Here is a 17,969-nt window from a genome sequence, read left to right on the forward strand (position 1 = left end):
GTGGGGGGCAGATTAGGGGTTAATAAATATAATATAGGGGTCGGCGGTGTTAGGGGCAGCAGATTAGGGGTACATAAGGATAACGTAGGTGGCGGCGCTTTGCGGTCGGCAGATTATGATTTAATAAGTGTAGGCAGATGGAGGCGACGTTGAGGGGGCAGATTAGGGGTTAATAAATATAATACAGGGGTCGGCGGTGTTAGGGGGAGCAGATTAAGGGTACATAAGGATAACGTAGGTGGCGGTCGGCAGATTAGGGGTTAAAAAAATTTATTCGAGTGTCGGCGATGTGGGGGGACCTCGGTTTAGGGGTACATAGGTAGTTTATGGGTGTTAGTGTACTTTAAAGTACAGTAGTTAAGAGCTTTAGAAACCGGCGTTAGCCCAGAAAGCTCTTAACTACTGACTTTTTTCCTGCGGCTGGAGTTTTGTCGTTAGATGTCTAACGCTCACTTCAGAAACGACTCTAAATACCGGAGTTAGAAAGATCCCATTGAAAAGATAGGATACGCAATTGACGTAAGGGGATCTGCGGTATGGAAAAGTCGCGGCTGAAAAGTGAGCGTTAGACCCTATTTTGAGTGACTCCAAATACCGGCGGTAGCCTAAAACCAGTGTTAGGAGCCTCTAACGCTGGTTTTCACGGCTAACGCCAAACTCCAAATCTAGCCGATATACTTTAGTCAATTACATTGTATATTCCACACTCTCTATGCATAGGTACGCAGGTAAGCCTATGCCCACACTTTTGTCAATAATATTATTCCCTTTTTTTTCCTTTCTTTCCTTTCTCCTTTTTTTGACTATTTTATATTCCCCTGTATACCTAATTTCCCATCTTTATTCATATGGATTCTTTTTTGATATTTAACTTAATGTCAGTATATGCTTTGTGTATTATTTACCATATATTTCCCCTGCCTGTAATCTTTTACTAACACTATCTGCCTGTCTCCTAAATCCCATCATGATTTTATGACACCCCTCCTCCCCCTGCATTCAGACCTGTGTAACAATTTGCTTTTTTAGCCTGTGTTTTAAGATATAATCTGTAAATTCCATCAAATTGGTCAGTATTGCTTCAGACTTGAGAAAGGAAGACACTCTTCCGAAAGCTTGTCATCTTTTAAATGTATAGTTAGTGCAATAAAAAAGTATCATTGCTCAATGCAATACTCTTGTTATTTTGACACAACACAAGTTGTGTGTTCGTGTTTTAATGCTTAAAAATGGCTATTTCAGGGTTAAAACAGTAACGCAGCCATTACGAGTCTTGTCAGTATAGCTGTACCGCAAGCCTTTTAGCATGTAACGCAACGTCAGTCCCCCTCTCGAAAAAATTATGTTTTTTCATGGGATTTCCATAGTGCTGCCATTCCGAGTTTTGCGGTGAGGCTAAAAAACTTGCGTTACAACCTATACCAACAAGATCCGTACCACCTTCTGAGACCAATAGTTATGAGTTTTACGCAACAAAACTGTTACACAAAACTCATAACTAAAATGTTACAAAGTACACTGACACCCATAAGCTACCTATTAACCCTTAAACTGAGGCCCTCCCGCATTGCAAACACTATTTTTAAGTTATTAACCCCTAATCTGTCACTCCCAACATGGCCGCCAATAATAAAATTTATTAACCGCTATTCCGTCGCTGCCGGACATGGCCCACACTATACTAAAGTTATTAACTCCTATTCCCCGCACCCCAACATCGCCCACACTATAATAAAGATATTAACCCCTATTCCGCCGCTCCCCGACATCGCTGCCACTAAACCGCCATCCCCCCACATTGCCAAAAACTAAATTAAACTGTTAACCCCTAAACCTAACACCCCCTACCTTTATATTAAAATTACAATATTCCAATCTTAAAATAAATAAAAACCTACCTGTAAAATTAAAAAAAAACTAAATTTAAACTATAAATTAAACTAACATTACTGTTATGCTAAAATTAAACTAACTACAAATTAAATAAAATAAATTACAAATAAAATAAATTACAAATGAAAAAAACCTAACCCTACTAAAAAAATTAAATCTACAATTACAAAAAATAAAAAATACAATATTACAAAAATAAAAAAAAATCTAAAGTACAAAAAAAACCCTAACACTAAATTACGAAAAATAACAAATGCAATTATCCAAAATAAAAACAATTACAACTAATCTAATAGCCCTATAAAAATAAAAAAAGACCCCCAAAATAAAAAAAACCCTAGTCTACAATAAACTACCAATAGCCCTTAAAAGTTCCTTTTGTAGGGCATTGCCCTAGGTTAAACAGCTCTTTTACCTGAAAAAAAATACAAAGACCCCCCAACAGTAAAACCCACCACCCAACCAACCCCCCAAAATAAAAAACCTAACTTAAAAAAAAACCTAAGCTACCCATTGCCCTGAAAAGGGCATTTGTATGGGCATTGCCCTTAAAAGGGCATTCAGCTCTTTTTCCTGACCTTAAAAGGGCATTCAGCTCTTTTAAGAAATGCCCAAAACCTAATAAAAAAAAACCCCACCCCAAAAAACCTTAAAAAAGCCTAACACTAACCCCTCTTTAGGTACTCACAGTTGCTGAAGTCCCGCTTGAACGATCTTCATCCCGGCGGCTCCATCTTCATCCAGGTGGCTCCATCTTTATCCATCGCAGGACCGGCATCTTCTTCATCCCTGCGGAGGCGGAGCAGTCGATACTGTTCTACCCCTTTAAACTTGTGGGAGGTTTATTCCACAACTCACCTATTTAAGCTCTCTTCCTCCTTACCTCATTGCTTAGTACTTTGTTAGTATTCCACCTACTGACTGACTCAGCCATTTCTCCTAGCAAGAGATTTCAAACTTATTACCAATTTGTTTCTGAATTCCATTTCAGAATGCTTTGCTCAAAATAAGCTCTCCGAACCTATTGCTTTGTTTCTACTGAGCCGTCAGAGGCCTAGATTTGGAGTTCGGCGGTAAAAGGGCTGTTAACGCTCCGCGGGCTTTTTTCTGGCCGCACCATAAATTTAACTCTGGTATCGAGAGTTAAAACAAATGCTGCGTTAGGCTCTAAAAAAGGAGCGTAGAGCATTTTTACCGCAAATGCAACTCTCGATACCAGAGTTGCTTACGGACGCGGCCGGCATCAAAAACGTGCTCGTGCACGATTCTCCCATAGGAAACAATGGGGCTGTTTGAGCTGAAAAAAAACCTAACACCTGCAAAAAAGCCGCGTTCAGCTCCTAACGCAGCCCCATTGTTTCCTATGGGGAAACACTTCCTACGTCTGCACCTAACACTCTAACATGTACCCCGAGTCTAAACACCCCTAGCCTTACACTTATTAACCCCTAATCTGCCGCCCCCGCTATCGCTGACCCCTGCATTACACTTTTAACCCCTAATCTGCCGCTCCGTAAACCGCCGCAACCTACGTTATCCTTATGTACCCCTAATCTGCTGCCCTAACATCGCCGACCCCTATGTTATATTTATTAACCCCTAATCTGCCCCCCACAACGTCGCCGACACCTGCCTACACTTATTAACCCCTAATCTGCCGAGCGGACCTGAGCGCTACTATAATAAAGTTATTAACCCCTAATCCGCCTCACTAACCCTATCATAAATAGTATTAACCCCTAATCTGCCCTCCCTAACATCGCCGACACCTACCTTCAATTATTAACCCCTAATCTTCCGATCGGAGCTCACCGCTATTCTAATAAATGTATTAACCCCTAAAGCTAAGTCTAACCCTAACACTAACACCCCCCTAACTTAAATATAATTTACATCTAACGAAATAAATTAACTCTTATTAAATAAATTAATCCTATTTAAAGCTAAATACTTACCTGTAAAATAAACCCTAATATAGCTACAATATAAATTATAATTATATTATAGCTATTTTAGGATTAATATTTATTTTACAGGCAACTTGGTATTTATTTTAACTAGGTACAATAGCTATTAAATAGTTAAGAACTATTTAATAGTTACCTAGTTAAAATAATAACAAATTTACCTGTAAAATAAATCCTAACCTAAGATATAATTAAACCTAACACTACCCTATCAATAAAATAATTAAATAAACTACCTACAATTACCTACAATTAACCTAACACTACACTATCAATAAATTAAATAAACACAATTGCTACAAATAAATACAATTAAATAAACTAGCTAAAGTACAAAAAATAAAAAAGAACTAAGTTACAGAAAATAAAAAAATATTTACAAACATAAGAAAAATATTACAACAATTTTAAACTAATTACACCTACTCTAAGCCCCCTAATAAAATAACAAAGACCCCCAAAATAAAAAATTCCCTACCCTATTCTAAATTTAAAAAGTTACAAGCTCTTTTACCTTACCAGCCCTGAACAGGGCCCTTTGCGGGGCATGCCCCAAGAAGTTCAGCTCTTTTGCCTGTAAAAAAAAACATACAATACCCCCCCCCCAACATTACAACCCACCACCCACATACCCCTAATCTAACCCAAACCCCCCTTAAATAAACCTAACACTAATCCCCTGAAGATCTTCCTACCTTGTCTTCACCATCCAGGTATCACCGATCGGTCCTGGCTCCGATATCTTCATCCAACCCAAGCGGGGGCTAGACATCCACTGAAGAAGTCCAGAAGAGGGTCCAAAGTCTTCCTCCTATCCGGCAAGAAGAGGACATCCGGACCGGCAAACATCTTCTCCAAGCGGCATCTTCGATCTTCTTCCATCCGGAGCGAAGCGGCAGGATCCTGAAGACCCCCAGCGCGGAACATCCATCCGGACCGACGACTGAACGACGAATGACGGTTCCTTTAAATGACGTCATCCAAGATGGCGTCCCTCGAATTCCGATTGGCTGATAGGATTCTATCAGCCAATCGGAATTAAGGTAGGAATTTTCTGATTGGCTGATGGAATCAGCCAATCAGAATCTAGTTCAATCCGATTGGCTGATCCAATCAGCCAATCAGATTGAGCTCGCATTCTATTGGCTGTTCCGATCAGCCAATAGAATGCGAGCTCAATCTGATTGGCTGATTGGATCAGCCAATCGGATTGAACTAGATTCTGATTGGCTGATTCCATCAGCCAATCAGAAAATTCCTACCTTAATTCCGATTGGCTGATAGAATCCTATCAGCCAATCGGAATTCGAGGGACGCCATCTTGGATGACGTCATTTAAAGGAACCGTCATTCGTCGTTCAGTCGTCGGTCCGGATGGATGTTCCGCGCTGGGGGTCTTCAGGATCCTGCCGCTTCGCTCCGGATGGAAGAAGATCGAAGATGCCGCTTGGAGAAGATGTTTGCCGGTCCGGATGTCCTCTTCTTGCCGGATAGGAGGAAGACTTTGGACCCTCTTCTGGACTTCTTCAGTGGATGTCTAGCCCCCGCTTGGGTTGGATGAAGATATCGGAGCCAGGACCGATCGGTGATACCTGGATGGTGAAGACAAGGTAGGAAGATCTTCAGGGGATTAGTGTTAGGTTTATTTAAGGGGGGTTTGGGTTAGATTAGGGGTATGTGGGTGGTGGGTTGTAATGTTGGGGGGGGGGTATTGTATGTTTTTTTTTACAGGCAAAAGAGCTGAACTTCTTGGGGCATGCCCCGCAAAGGGCCCTGTTCAGGGCTGGTAAGGTAAAAGAGCTTGTAACTTTTTAAATTTAGAATAGGGTAGGGAATTTTTTATTTTGGGGGTCTTTGTTATTTTATTAGGGGGCTTAGAGTAGGTGTAATTAGTTTAAAATTGTTGTAATATTTTTCTTATGTTTGTAAATATTTTTTTATTTTCTGTAACTTAGTTCTTTTTTATTTTTTGTACTTTAGCTAGTTTATTTAATTGTATTTATTTGTAGCAATTGTGTTTATTTAATTTATTGATAGTGTAGTGTTAGGTTAATTGTAGGTAATTGTAGGTAGTTTATTTAATTATTTTATTCATAGGGTAGTGTTAGGTTTAATTATATCTTAGGTTAGGATTTATTTTACAGGTAAATTTGTTATTATTTTAACTAGGTAACTATTAAATAGTTCTTAATTATTTAATAGCTATTGTACCTAGTTAAAATAAATACCAAGTTGCCTGTAAAATAAATATTAATCCTAAAATAGCTATAATATAATTATAATTTATATTGTAGCTATATTAGGGTTTATTTTACAGGTAAGTATTTAGCTTTAAATAGGATTAATTTATTTAATAAGAGTTAATTTATTTCGTTAGATGTAAATTATATTTAAGTTAGGGGGGTGTTAGTGTTAGGGTTAGACTTAGCTTTAGGGGTTAATACATTTATTAGAATAGCGGTGAGCTCCGATCGGAAGATTAGGGGTTAATAATTGAAGGTAGGTGTCGGCGATGTTAGGGAGGGCAGATTAGGGGTTAATACTATTTATGATAGGGTTAGTGAGACGGATTAGGGGTTAATAACTTTATTATTGTAGCGCTCAGGTCCGCTCGGCAGATTAGGGGTTAATAAGTGTAGGCAGGTGTCGGCGACGTTGTGGGGGGCAGATTAGGGGTTAATAAATATAATATAGGGGTCGGCGGTGTTAGGGGCAGCAGATTAGGGGTACATAGGGATAACGTAGGTGGCGGCGCTTTGCGGTCGGAAGATTAGGGGTTAATTATTTTAAGTAGCTGGCGGCGATGTTGTGGGGGGCAGATTAGGGGTTAATAAATGTAATATAGGGGTCGGCGGGGTTAGGGGCAGCAGATTAGGGGTACATAAGTATAACGTAGGTGGCGGTCGGCAGATTAGGGGTTAAAATTTTTAATCGAGTGGCGGCGATGTGGGGGGAGCTCGGTTTAGGGGTACATAGGTAGTTTATGGGTGTTAGTGTACTTTAGGGTACAGTAGTTAAGAGCTTTATAAACCGGCGTTAGCCAGAAAGCTCTTAACTCCTGCTATTTTCAGGCGGCTGGAATCTTGTCGTTAGAGCTCTAACGCTCACTGCAGAAACGACTCTAAATACCGGCGTTAGAAAGATCCCATTGAAAAGATAGGCTACGCAAATGGCGTAGGGGGATCTGCGGTATGGAAAAGTCGCGGCTGCAAAGTGAGCGTTAGACCCTTTAATCACTGACTCCAAATACCAGCGGGCGGCCAAAACCAGCGTTAGGAGCCTCTAACGCTGGTTTTGACGGCTACCGCCGAACTCTAAATCTAGGCCAGAGACTTTTTGCAAATTACGGCATATTCAGCTGTGTTTGATATTAGCCACAGAGACTTTCACTCCGCTTCTCACTTCAAGGAGACACCTAAGCACAGCGTATATCCTCAATCTCAAGCTTAACGGCACTTATTTCTACATTGTTACCTTTCTCTGTTTTCTGTTGCATAGGATTGTTAACACTGTATCGGATTGCCGCTCCTGACGTAAGCAAATGGATTTCGATTTCATATCAGCCTTCTCAAGCCGCAAACATAACTCCTCTCAGCTGTTGGTAGAGGTCTTTGCACGCTGCTGACGTAAGCAATTCTCTCTAATTTCGGATCCTCCATCTGAAGCCGGTAGGAAACCTTCAGCAGTAGCAAAGGTATTTTCTATACTGAGATTTTGTTCTGAACTATTATTTCTACTCTGTAACATACTGCATATAATATTTTTGCTACAATATATTTTCTGCACAACAAGCTGGTTTTGCATTACTTGCTGCTTCTTGAACTGTAAAACTCCTATTCTTGCAGTCTATGATCAAATTACAGTTTCCCTACTAACCTGTGGGAAGTCCTTTGTGTGAGACTGCAGGAGTTCTATAACTTAAAGTACAAACGACACCAGCAAGTATCACAGCTGCACACTAAGGATTCAAATGCAAGGTACCCCTTTTATACTAGGGGTACCATTGCATTCCTATTGACTGAAACATTTAAATCAGCCAATAGGAATTAGAGCTGCTAAAATCTTATTGACTGTTCAAATCAGCCAATAGGATAAGAGCTACTGAAATTCTATTGGCTGATTTGAATAGCCAATAGAATTTCAGTACCTCTCATCCTATTGGCTGATTTGAACAGCCAATAGGATTTTAGCAGCTCTAATTCCTATTGGCTAATTTAAATTTTTCAGCCAATAGGAATGCCATGATACCCCCAGTATAAAAGGGGTACCTTGCATTTGAATCCTCAGTTTGCGGCAAACGATTGTATGAAGAGGACCTACACGTCGGATTGATGGACCTCCGCCTAGAGCTCCACCTTGTACCTCTTCCTGCATTTCTTAAAAAAGCTGAATGCCCTTTTAAGGGCAAGAAAAAGAACTGATTGCCCTTTAAAGGGCAATGCCCATACAAATGCACTTTTCAGGGCAATGGGTAGAAGTTTTTTTTAGTTAGGTTTTGTTTTATTTTGTGGGTTTGGGGTGGGTGGGGGTTTGTAATGTTAGGGGGTGTTTGTTTTTATTTTGCAGCAAAAGAGCTGTTAACTTTAGGGCAATGCCTTTTAAGGGCCTTTGGTAGTTTATTATAGATTAGGGTTTTTATTTTGGGGTGTTTTTTTTTTTTAGCAGGGTATTAGAATAGGAATACTTTTTATTGTTTTGGATAATTTTGTTTGTTATATTTTGTAATGGTAGTTTTTTTTATTTTTTTGTCATTTTAGTGTTTTTTATTTTTTGTAATTGTAGGTTTTAGTGTAAGGCAGCTTAGGTTTTATTTCACAGGTAAGTTTGTATTTATTTTAACAAGTTAGTAAATAGTTAATAACTATTTACTAACTAGTCTAACTAACCTAGTTAAAATAAATACAAACTTACCTGTGAAATAATAATAAAACCTAAGCTAGCTTCAATATAACTATTAGTTATATTGTAGCTAGCTTAGGTTTTATTTCACAGGTAGGTATGTATTTAGTTTTAAATAGGTATTATTTAGTTAATAATTGTAACTTTAATTCAGCTCTATTTTAATTATGTTAAAGTTAGGGGGTGTTAGGTTTAGGGTTACGGTTAGGGTTAGGTTTAGGGTTACAGTTAGGTTTAGGGTTAGGTTTAGGGGTTAATATAGTTTAATTTAGGTTGTTGCGATGTGGGGGGCTGGCTGTTTAGGGGTTAATAGGTTTATTTAGTGGTAGTGATGTGGGAGGCCAGAGGTTTAGGGGTTAATAACTTTATTTAGTGGTGGCGATGTCGGGGAGCGGCAGAATAGGGGTTAATAACTTTAGTATAGTGGCGGCGATATCAGGAGCGACAGATTAGGGGTAAATAACTTTATTTAGGTGGCGGCTATATCGGGAGCAGCAGATTATGGGGTTAATAAGTTTATGTAGGTGGCGGTGATGTTGGGTGCAGCAGATTAGGGGTGTTTATACATGGGGTTTATGTTAGGGTGTTAGGTTTAAACGTAACCTTTTTTTCTCCAAAGACATCAATGGGGCTGCATTATGGAGCTTTTCATTCCATGATCGCAGGAGTTAGTTTTTTTTCTAACCCTCTCTCCCCATTAATGTCTTTGGGGAAAGCATGCACGAGCACGACAAAGCAGCGCTTGTATTTTGTGCAGTATGGAGCTCAATGCAACCATATCGCACACACAAGGCGGCTGTTTCAAAACTTGTAATGGCAGCGCAATAGGGGGTGAAATAACGCAACAATTGTTTCTACATTGTTACTACACAATGAGTTATTTTCTCTATATTGTGTGCTTAGTGGAGGATCTTAAACTCACTTTTAACCCCCCCATAATTTTAAATGTTGTTGTTATTATATATATATATATATATATATATACACATATAAATAAATACATATGTACACATATATAGACATATAAATAAAACTATATATACATATTTAGACCTCTAAATGTTAAAACCCTTTGCCTGCCTGCGATCTGATATCTTTGAGCCTTTATTACTTTTGTGTGCAATATATTTTTAAAATAATTTTTATTAGATGGTGTTATTATGAGTGCAACTATCCTTTGTAATGTATTTTGATGTGTTTTGTGCAACTTTTATGTTTTGCAAAACAGTTAACCAGAGCTCTAAAGTCACAATAATCAATCTAGCGTAAATCGCAATTGTGCTCAAGTGATTGCGTTTACTTTCAACTTGTAAAACCACCGCAATTTACCCTGCACGAAAACCTAATATCGCTTGCGCGCAATAGTTTGCGCTCCACTCGTAATATGGCCCTAAAAAGGTTAATTTAACACATGTAAATTGTTATTGTCATTGCATACTGTACAAAGGGGTAAATGCAAACACCTGAAATGATAAGGATAGACCTGCTCAAGGAACATTGTATATGTGATATGCATTTAATGCATTAAGGGGATTGTATAGAACAGAATTACATAAAGGGCTAGATTACAAATGAACCGCTAATTAAACATGCACACGTTAAATAACCAGCCATCATCAGTGGCTGGTTAATGCTACCGCAAGCTCTTCGTGCTAGCATTCATTAACCATAGATCAGTAAAAAATGTCCTTCAACTAACCCCAATATAAAGTGGACAGTTCATTTTTAAAAAGAAAAATATGAGCAGCTTTTTTTTTTTTAAATAAATTTATGCACAGAGCAGTAAGCAGTGATAAAGGGTTAAAGTGAGGGGATGAGGGGTGTTAGAAAAAAAAAACCGGCACAGAATATTGCCTTTACATTGCAGTCTGTTTTTTTTGCAATGCTGCCCAACGCTGTGTGACTTACCCCCTTCACTGTGCAAGGGTCTGCTTCCATGCAATGTGAATGTGAGGTTGTGTTCCCATTGTGCTTAACTTCTAATACCAGCGCACATTTGCGTGTGCTGGTACTATGAGTGGAGCGCAAATAATCATAATCTGGCCCAAAAGGCTACTAACAAACTTCTTTGCAAAAGAACCTTCACACTCAATTTTGAACACTTTAGAACATTATACATACATATCAAATAGCCTTACAACATTTAAAACAACTTGTCAATTTACTTCTGTTATCTAAATTGCTTTGTACTCTTTGGTTATCAACGTGTTTACTTTCCTGCCTTGGCCGGCCCAATACGCCCGCCTAAGCTCGCCTCACATCGCCGCCGCGGACCTGCAAAAATTCGCCTAAGTTTTCCAAAAAGCTGTCAAAAAGCCGTGCACCAAGTACGGGGCGATGAGCAGCGGATTGTGATAGTTATCACTCATCCGATCTCGCTGCTCTTCGGCTTTTTTACAGCTTTATTGCTAGCCTGTCACTAAGCACCCACACTAACTACACTGTTCTACCCCCTATGCCGGCGCCCCCGGAGCCCCCCGCAACTAAATAAAGTTAGTAACCCCTAAACCGCCACTCCTAGACCCCGCCGCAACTCTTATAAATGTATTAACCCCTAAACCGCCGCTCCCGAACACCGCCGCTACCTACATTATAACTAGTAACCCCTATCCTGCCCCCCTATACCGCCGCCCTCTATAATAAAGTTATTAACCCCTATCCTGCCGATCCCGGACCTCGCCGCAACTAAATAAATAATTTAACCCCTAAACCGCTACTCCCGGACCCCGCCGCAACCTATATTAAACTTATTAACCCCTAATCTGCCCCCCCTACACCGTCGCCACCTATAATAAATTTATTAACCCCTATCCTGCCCCCCACTACAGCGCCGCCACTGTAATAAAATTATTAACCCCTAAACCTAAGTCTAACACTAACCCTAACACCCCCTAACTTAAATATTAATTAAATAAATCTAAAGAATATTTATCTTATTAACTAAATTAATCCTATTTAAAACTAAATACTTACCTTTAAAATAAACCCTAATATAGCTACAATATAAATTATAATTATATTGTAGCTATTTTAGGATTTATTTTTATATTACAGGCAAATATCAATTTATTTTAACTAGGTACAATAGCTATTAAATAGTTAATAACTATTTAATAGCTACCTAGCTAAAATAAAGAGAAATTTACCTGTAAAATAAAAATAAATCCTAAGATAGCTACAATATAATTATAATTTATATTGTAGCTATATTAGGGTTTATTTTAAAGGTAAGTATTTTGTTTTAAATAGGATTAATTTAGTTAATAAGATAAATATTCTTTAGATTTATTTAATTAATATTTAAGTTAGGGGGGTGTTAGGGAACAGCCAATAGAATGCAAGCTCAATCTGATTGGCTGATTGGATCAGCCAATCGGATTGAACTTCAATCTGATTGGCTGATTCAATCAGCCAATCAGATTTTTCCTACCTTAATTCCGATTGGCTGATAGAATCCTATCAGCCAATCGGAATTGAAGGGACGCCATCTTGGATGACGTCCCTTAAAGGAGCCTCCATTCATCGTTAGTCCGTTGGGCCAGCAGGATGTTCCGCGTCGGAGGTCTGCAAGATGGATCCAGAAGAAAGATTGAAGACCCCGCTTGGAAGATGACATCGCCAGGATGGAAGACTTCTTCAGCGCCGCTTGGAAGATGACATCGCCCGGATGGAAGACTTCTTCAGCGCCGCTTGGAAGATGACATCGCCCGGATGGAAGACTTCTTCAGCGCCGCTTGGAGGATCACTTCATCGGATGGAAGACTTCTTCAGCGCCCCTTGGAGGATCACTTCTGCCGCTCCGGATCTCCTCTTCGGTTCCATCGGTGGCTCGGCTGAGTAAAGACGACTCAAGGTAGGATGATCTTCAGGGGGGTAGTGTTAGGTTTATTTAAGGGGGGGTTTGGGTTAGATTAGGGGTATGTGGGTGGTGGGTTTTAATGTTGGGGGGGGTTGTATTTTTCTTTTACAGGCAAAAGAGCAGTTTTCTTTGGGGCATGCCCCGCAAAAGGCCCTTTTAAGGGCTGGTAAGGTAAAAGAGCTTTGAACTTTTTTAATTTAGAATAGGGTAGGGCATTTTTTTATTTTGGGGGGCTTTGTTATTTTATTAGGGGGCTTAGATTAGGTGTAATTAGCTTAAAATTGTAATATTTTTTAAATGTTTGTAATTTTTTTATTTTTTGTAACTTAGCTTTTTTTATTTTTTGTACTTTAGTTAGTTTATTTTATTGTATTTAATTGTAGTTATTTGTAGTTAATTTATTTAATTAATTTAATGATAGTGTAGTGTTAGGTTTAATTGTAACGTAGGTTAGGATTTATTTTACAGGTAATTTTGTATTTCTTTTAGCTAGGTAGTTATTAAATAGTTAATAACTATTTAATAACTATTCTAACTAGCTAAAATAAATACCAAGTTACCTGTAAAATAAATATAAATCCTAAAATAGCTACAATGTAATTATTAATTACATTGTAGCTATCTTAGGGTTTATTTTACAGGTAAGTATTTAGTTTTAAATAGAAATAATTTATTAAAGTATAGTGTAGTGTTACGTGTAATTGTAACTTAGGTTAGGATTTATTTTACAGGTAAATTTCTCTTTATTTTAGCTAGGTAGCTATTAAATAGTTAATAACTATTTAATAGCTATTGTACCTAGTTAAAATAAATTGAAAGTTGCCTGTAAAATAAAAATAAATCCTAAGATAGCTACAATATAATTATTAGTTATATTGTAGCTATATTAGGGTTTATTTTAAAGGTAAGTATTTAGTTTTAAATAGGATTAACTTAGTTAATAAGAGAAATATTATTTAGATTAATTTAATTAATATTTAAGTTAGGGGGGTTTTAGGGTTAGTGTTAGACTTAGGTTTAGTGGTTAATAAATTTATTACAGTGGCGGCGGTGTAGTGGGGGGCAGGATAGGGGTTAATAAATTTATTATAGGTGGCGACGGTGTAGGGGGGGCAGATTAAGGGTTAATAAGTTTAATATAGGTTGCAGCGGGGTCCGGGAGCGGCAGTTTAGGGGTTAAACTATTTATTTAGTTGCGGCGAGGTGCGGGATCAGCAGGATAGGGGTTAATAACTTTATTATAGAGGGCAGCGGTATAGGGGGGGCAGGATAGGGGTTAATAGGTATCATGTAGGTGGCGGTGGGGTCTGGGAGCGGCGGTTTAGGGGTTAATATGTATAGAGTAGCTTGCGGTGGGCTCCGGGAGCGGCGGTTTAGGGGGTAATACATTTATTTAGTTGCGGCGGTGTAGGGGGGGGCAGATTAGCAGTGTTTAGACTCGGGGTACATGTTAGGGTGTTAGGTGTAGACAGCTCCCATAGAAATCAATGGGATGTCGGGCAGCAGCGAACTTGTACTTTCGCTATGGTCAGACTCCCATTGATTCCTATGGGATCTGCCACCTCCAGGGCGGCGGATTGAAAACCAGGTACGCTGGGCCGTAAAAATGCCGAGCGTACCTGCTAGTTTTTTGATAACTAGCAAAAGTAGTCAGATTGTGCCGCACTTGTGTGCGTAACATCTGGAGTGACGTAAGAATCGATCTGTGTCGGACTGAGTCCGGCGGATCGAAGCTTACGTCACAAAATTCTACTTTTGCCGGTCTCTAGCCTTTGATAACTAAGGCGAATAAGCCTCGCCACAAATACGCTGCGGAATTCCAGCGTATTTGAGGTTGACGGCTTGATAACTACCCCCCTATGTATACTTTGTTGAAAAACATGCCTAGTTAGATTTAGGAGCTTGGAGCGTGGCTGCACACATATGGCTCTAGTCATTGGCTTATTGATGTGTTTAGCTAGCTCCCAGTAATGTATATTTTTTTCCCAAATATTTTTTATTGAGGTACCAGTAATGTATTTTTGATTTTTCTATAAAGTATACCAAGTGAATGAAGTATATTTTTCATTATATAAGCACATTGGAAAGTTGTTTTCAAATGATATGCTCTATATGAATTCAAAAAAGAAAAAAGAGTTTCATGTCCCTTTAACATTTTATATCTCTCTCTCCAACCCCACTGGGAGTGTGATTTAATCGGCTGATTCTTGTTTACATAGCTTTTCTATAGCCAATACTACAACCCTGAAACTTAGCATAGGTGCGTATATAACAGTCAAAACTATTTTCACTATTTCACTATTTCAAATGACTAAATAAAGGTGATGGAGTAATTTTTAAACAATTTTATGCACTCCAAACACTAAAATGGATAAATAGGAAAACGTTAAAGGGGCAATAATTTTACTATAAACTACCCCTTTAAATTATTTTTTTTTATTTTTGCATCAGAAATTATTCACTACATTACAACCTGCATGCAATTAAAAAAAAAAAAAATATGCATTGTTTTGCATGCCCATGACACACCTCTTGAATGTAAGAAAACCTCCTGCAAATATCAACCAATCACTTTAAAATATTCTTACACACATTTTTAAACATATATTAAAAGTAATTTATCTTATGCATGTAATGACTAATGTCAAGATTAGTCATTACAAACAGATCTGACTCAATGAAATGACAACATTTTAAAAATGACAACACATAAAGCTATCAGATTTTCAACAGGTGATCAACAGGGGACACAGTATGTTTTGATTTGAATTTTAAATATTGCCTTTAACAAAACTCAATGTTTTATTTTGTTTTTTTGCTATAAAATATTGTTGTATCCTTACCAGGTAAGTCAAACTCTGGATCTGGTTTTTAACTGCTGCATTAGTATTTCGAATATGAAAGTTGACTGAATAATTTCTCTCAGGTTTCACCTCAGATGCAGTGATGCTAATGTACAGGTAATTACCATCTAATGGTCTGTATGGTGTCACTGTTATGGAAGCAGATGTCTGTTGAATAGGAAGTAATGCTGGATGTACAGTGGTCACCTGTATACATAAAAGAAAGAAAATATGATATGGATAAGAAAGAGAGCTATGTATTCACAGTGTAAAGGAAAATGGCATATGAGTTATGTTACAAATGGAAAAAACTTGGGATACCAGAGGAAGGGACATTAAAGGAACAGTCTACTCCAGATTTGTATTATTTAAAAAGATAGATATTCCCTTTATTACCCATTCCCCAGTTTTGCATAACCAACACTGTTATATTAATACACTTTATACCTCTGTATGTACCTTGTATCTAAGCCTAAGCAGACCTCCCCCTTATTTCAGTTCTTTTGACAGACCTGCCTTTTAGCCAATCAGTGCTGACTCATAAATAACTCCACAGGAGTAAGCACAATGTTATCTATATGGCCCACGAGAACTAGCACTGTCTAACTGTGAAAAACTGTCAAAATGCACTAAAATAAGCCTTCAACGGCTTACAAATTAGCATATGAGCCTACCGAGGTTTAGCTTTCAACAAAGAATACCAAGAGAACAAAGCACATTTGATGATAAAAGTAATTTGGAAAGCTGTTTAAAATTGCATGCCCTATCTCGATCATGAATGTTTAATTTTGACTAGACTGTCCCTTTAATGGAAATAATTATGTTTACATAAAGTAAAGTGACCAGACTATACTATTTTTTAGGATCAGACACTGATTTGGGGCAATTCAGGGCACTAACTTGTCCCAGTATATAAATGAAGAGAACCAACTTCACTTTGCTAAGTTTACATTTCCAGTGACAGCTGGGCAGGAAGTGGTAGTTCGCTCTCCAAAATGGGTGGCATGAAGTTGGTGAAGGAGGATAGAATGTGTCCGATTTTTACTTGCCACCACTTGCTTTTACTGACCAGCAGGGTGACAGACCTGGGGCAGTATCTAGTAGTTTACAAGTGAGGCAGCTCTGTTGACATCCATAGTACTGCTGTACATGGACCTTCTGTACCTGGTACAATGTGTGCAGAGTTGTGGTAGTTCTTTGCTTGCATGTTATAGCAGGTTTTACATATTGCATAGCCACTATTCAAAATATTGAGTTCCTGTCTACTTACTTTATAATTTGTTATATATGACTATGTAAATTTATTACCTGACTCAAAGTTGTGCATGTATCTCCTCAATATTCTAACAGAATCCTATGTAATTACGTCACTGTAAAGAGACGTGCCGATTTTATTACAAGACCAGAAATTCCTATTTTGCATAATCTTTCTTTACTACTCATATGCAGCCTTTTAAAGTATAACAGAACAGATATTGAAATAACAATAAGAAGCTAACATGAAAGCTACTTATAAAAAACAAGAAAAAAGCAGCCAATCAGAGAAGGGACTTGACTATAAATTGACCCATGTACTGTCAAACCTCCTCTTTCTTTTGCTGCTCATCATTAAGATAAGTACATTCATTACTTTCTGTACTGTGTTGTCAAATAAAGATTGGTTTAGACGCTTGTTTATATTTATTTTCTTGTATTTGTTTTGTTTTTTTTCCCTTGTAATTGTTTTTCTTTTTATTTTTTTCCTTATCATTTTAACATTTCTTATTCATTTTCTTTATTGTGCCGTTTTTATATATTTCATATTTTCCCCCCTTGTCATCCGTTTTTTTTGGTTACTTTTCCCCCTCTGTTTTTTCCCTATTTACACTTCGTTGGTTTCGTGTCTTTGCAGTTTTTACTTACCACTTCAGCACAGTCTTTCTCTCACATCCATCTTCAGTGTATCCTCCTCTGTTGCGTGCGACTGCGCCACCATTTTGTGGGCTGTCCTGAGGCTCTTTTCCTGCCCTCTTACTCTGACGTGTGGGAGAGACGCCTCAGTACAGCTCCGGTGACTGAAAAGCAACTTTGTTTCATGTCGGTTGCTTATTTCTTCTACATACCAGAATTGTATTACTATTTTTTGCATTTAGCTAATATCTTTGCCTCCGTTGCCATCTTGTGGCCAAACATTAACGTTATTAAGAATTTAATAGTTTTTACTACAATAATTAATTTAATATTTCTTGTGTAAAAAATTATTGTTTTATTTAATACCAGTGTTTTTCTTTGGTATTATATATATACTTATATATATTTATTCTATAACAAATTGTTTATTAACCAGCTGGATTTGAAATGAATTCAATAGTATAATTTCTATAAGAATCTTATTTTAATATTTATTATGTCTGAAACTCCTGAAGGGAGTAATCCACTAACTGCACATTCTGTGCAAGTTATGATAGACTCTTCTATGAACAAATTATTTAATAAAATGACTTCTTTAATGGGTTTAAAGGATTCTAA

General features: G+C 37.9%; 1 protein-coding gene across 1 annotated transcript in view; it reads right to left on the reverse strand.

Moving 5' to 3' along the window:
* The window catches only part of LOC128663753 (A.superbus venom factor 1), a 489,422-nt gene that overhangs the window by 285,739 nt on the left and 185,714 nt on the right, over positions 1-17,969 (reverse strand). Inside the window, exon 12 of the mRNA XM_053718238.1 lies at positions 15,462-15,668. Within this exon, the coding sequence (XP_053574213.1) occupies positions 15,462-15,668 (207 nt within the window). The remainder of the gene's footprint in view (positions 1-15,461; positions 15,669-17,969) is intronic.

The sequence above is a fragment of the Bombina bombina genome, chromosome 6, assembly GCF_027579735.1.
Source record: "Bombina bombina isolate aBomBom1 chromosome 6, aBomBom1.pri, whole genome shotgun sequence".
Taxonomy (NCBI): Eukaryota; Metazoa; Chordata; class Amphibia; order Anura; family Bombinatoridae; genus Bombina; species Bombina bombina.